Genomic DNA, 3736 nt, shown 5'->3' with positions numbered 1-3736 from the left:
TTATAATCTTCGAGAAGTCCTGAATGAACTTCCTGTAATAGCAAGCTAACCCTAAAAAGCTACGAATCTCGATAACCGTCTTTGGCTGTTCCCAATGAAGCACTACTGAAACCTTAGCTGGGTCTACTGCTATGCCCTCTCTGCTGACAACATGACCAAGAAATCTGACCTCAGAAATCCAAAACTTACACTTGCTAAACTTAGCATAATCTGATGCTCTCGCAAGGTCTACAAAATCAAACGTAGATGCTGCTCGTGCTCCAACTCCGATCTCAAATAGATAAGAATATCATCGATAAATACAATCATGAACTGGTCCAAGTAAGGACGGAAGACCCGGTTCATCAAATCCATGAATACCGTGGATGCATTGGTCAATCCAAATGGCATGACCAAAAACTTGAAGGACCCATATCGAGTCAGAAAGACGGTATTGGGAATATCTATCTCCCGAACCCGTAACTGATGATAACCAAAACGAAGATCAATCTTCAAGAAATACTACCCTCCCTGCAGCTGATTGAATAAGTCATCAAGCCGAGGCAAAGGATATCTATTCTGGATAGTGACTTTGTTCAACTCACGGTAGTCGATACATAATCGCATACTACCATCCTTCTTCTTTACGAAGAGGACCGGCGCTCCCCATAGAGAATGACTCCGACAAATAAAGTCTTGAGCTAACAACTCATCTAACTGGGTCTATAGCTCCCTCATCTCAGCAGGTGCCATGCAATAGGATGCTCGGGATATCGGGGCTGTGCCCAGCTACAACTCAATACAAAACTCAACCTCTCTCACAGGAGACAACCCAGGTATGTCCTGAAAGACATTCTGAAAATCTAAGACAAGTTTATTCTCACATATATCTACACTCTGATCCCAAAGCATCACCTCCTTGATGTACGCCAGTAATGACTCCGCAAACTGGTTCCCCTGAGAGGTGGCCACAACTAACTCGGACCCATCAGATGCTCGCAACTTGACTGTTTTCACAAAACAATCGATACTGACGTGGTAGGAAGATAGCCAATCTACACCAAGAATAACATCAAACTCTGATATGTTCAATACTATCAGATCGACAACAAACTCAGACTCATCTAAACTGATAACACACCTCCTACATATGCTCTCCAAGAGTGACATCTCACCTAGCGGGGCGAAAACTAACAAAAGAATATCTAGAGGCTGAGCTATGAGCTGAAGCCTAATCATAAAAGCAAAATAGAAGAGTGTGAACGCTCCCAATCGAAAAGACATACGCGACTGGATAAGGAGTTACGAAAGAACGTACCCTCCACTAAGGCTCCGATTCGCTCCCATGATCATGAGAGGCACTGGAATAACTCTACCCGGTGGCAGACCTACTCCGCGTTTGGAGGTGGAGCATATTGAACTACCTATCCCTGAGGGACCTCCTGAACTGCACGAACCTGCCCCTCAATCTGCGATACCACTAGCGGTGCCTCCAGTCTCATCTGCTGACCCTGACCTCGGCCCTAAAATCGATTCTGTTGCTGATTCTGCCCTTTCCCTTGCTCTGCTCCTGCTGGTGCACTGCGGCATTCTGATGCTTTGTGCCTAATCTTATGACAATTATAATATGTGCCCTGAAACTTGCACTACTGAGGTGCTCTCTGATTGTACTGAGGTCCTCTCCTATAAGGGCTTTGCTGCTGCTGCTGTTGCTGCTGGGGTCCTAAAAATAGCCTTTTATTCTTTCCTTTATCCTTAGTATTTCCTTCCTTATCCTTCTGGAACATAGCTGACTCATTCTCCTGTGAAGTTGCAGCATTAGCTACTTCTCGAACTGAGTAGAACCTCCTACAAACGAGGTATCGACGAAGGCTAGGGCAAAGTCCTGCTAGAAACATATGTGCCTGGCGTTCTCTAGTCTGCCACATGCCCGTAAAATGATGTAGACTCATAAATCCGCTCTCGAAGTCTGCTACTGATATGTCTCCTTGAGTTAATCAGGATAACTCAAGCTCTTTCTCGGCCCGTGCCGTGGAAGAGATATACTGCTCATCGAAGAAGTAGACGAAATCCTCCTAGGTAAAGGTCGTCCTCTGCTCTAGAGTGAACTGAAGCCGATAGCATCTTTCTGCATCCCCTTTGAGACTGAAAGATGTCAGCCTCTACTTCTGAACTGAAGTCACATTAAGTATCTCAAGGATGTTACCCACATCTTCCTTCCATTTATGTGCCGCAAGAGAATCTGACAATCCCTGAAACTCCGGTGCCCTCATCTTCTGGTATCTCTCCACTAGGCGGAGCCAAGCCTCTTACTCTTGTTCGCGGGGAAAACTGTTGTCTTTTTCATTGAAATAATCGTCATCTTGGGTTACAAAAGATCCGGTCTTTTTTAGATCCAGTTACAATTAAATCAAAGAAAAATAAGAAAAATTACAACTTTCCTTTTGTGAACAAATCGCGAGCTCCTGTTTTGTGGTCGCTCGCTTGTGTGGGTTTTTTGCCAACGCCGGGGTTAATCCGTGGACCACCGCGCGATCTAGATCCGGTCGGATCTACACGATTATACGGGTATTATTCCACGAAGGGAATAATAGCCGGGAGGGATTAGTCCACCAAGGGAATATTCGCTCGGATCTCGAGATCTAAGACCAAGCTTAGATCTGGAGTGTGATCTCGTGTAGATCTCAGATCTGTTCTTTCTTCCTCTCAAAATCCTGCCTTTTCTGACGTGGATGCTCGCCGAGGATCAGATCCGAATGTGCAAGTCTTCAAAGCTCCGAGTCCGCTCTTCAATCCGGCAGAGTTTTGGCTCTTGAAATTCCAACCTTTGAAAATGAGCAATGCCTAGCCTATTTATAGGCTCTCTGAACTGTGCCCGCGCACAGATCTGGATCGGCCACCTATGGGTGGCCAGCACTGGGCCGAGCCACCCATAGGTGGCTCGGCTTTGGCCGAGCCCCCTTAGGCGTGGTTTCGGGTTTTAACAAGGCTACAGTCCAAGGTGAAACCAAAAATGTCAAACCTGCCATGCACTACACCGTGCAATAACATGTTTCACCATCACAATTACTATTAATCTAGTAGAATCTGAGCCCCTCTGGGTGTTGTGTCCGTTTTCCGGTTTTGTCTGTGATTTGGTTGATTGACACTCTGATTTGTTGATCTGATTTGGCAGTAAGTCTGATTCCTGATTTGGCAGTAAATCCACTTCTGAGTTCGAGTCCGAAACTGATCTTGATTCGATCGTGATTCGTCCGAGTCTGTTCCCGGTTGGATGACTCGTTGATTCTTTAACACTTGGCTTGATCCCGAACGCGTATGGATGCATTCCGTCGCTTGCGTGCGATTCGTCGATCTCGTCGCCTCGTTGGTTCGTCGGTTTGTGCCGAGCTGTGCTAAGGGACCTATAAGCAATTTTATATGCCTACAACGCCCAATAAACCCGGAGGGTATATAACTACAAATCTCTCATCAAAATCGAAACTAATAATCATGAAAACAAAATATTTGATCAAAAAAAAATTGTTTTCATATAAAAAAATTTAGAACACGTTTTTTAAAACCAAGAAAAAGAAAAATTAAAACATTAAAATTCTTGGTTTAAAAATCAAATTTGTTTTGGTACCCAAGTATTTGTGGTACCAAAAGATTTAGGGACATGATCCCTATCTTCTAAGCTCAAAGCCCTAGGGTTATGAACCCGTTTGGGCGCATGTGGTGCACTAACACGGTCAAAGCAATATTCACTCAAATGACC

General features: G+C 44.7%; 1 protein-coding gene across 1 annotated transcript in view; it reads right to left on the bottom strand.

The window, feature by feature from the left end:
* Nucleotides 1626-3736, bottom strand: part of LOC109821534 — a 7553-nt gene continuing 5442 nt past the window's right edge. Inside the window, exon 5 of the mRNA XM_020387715.1 lies at nt 1626-1898. Coding sequence (XP_020243304.1) covers nt 1626-1898 — 273 coding nt within the window. The remainder of the gene's footprint in view (nt 1899-3736) is intronic.

The sequence above is a fragment of the Asparagus officinalis genome, chromosome 8, assembly GCF_001876935.1.
Source record: "Asparagus officinalis chromosome 8, Aspof.V1, whole genome shotgun sequence".
NCBI classification, from domain to species: Eukaryota; Viridiplantae; Streptophyta; class Magnoliopsida; order Asparagales; family Asparagaceae; genus Asparagus; species Asparagus officinalis.
This window is presented reverse-complemented; position numbering and strand designations above follow the sequence as displayed.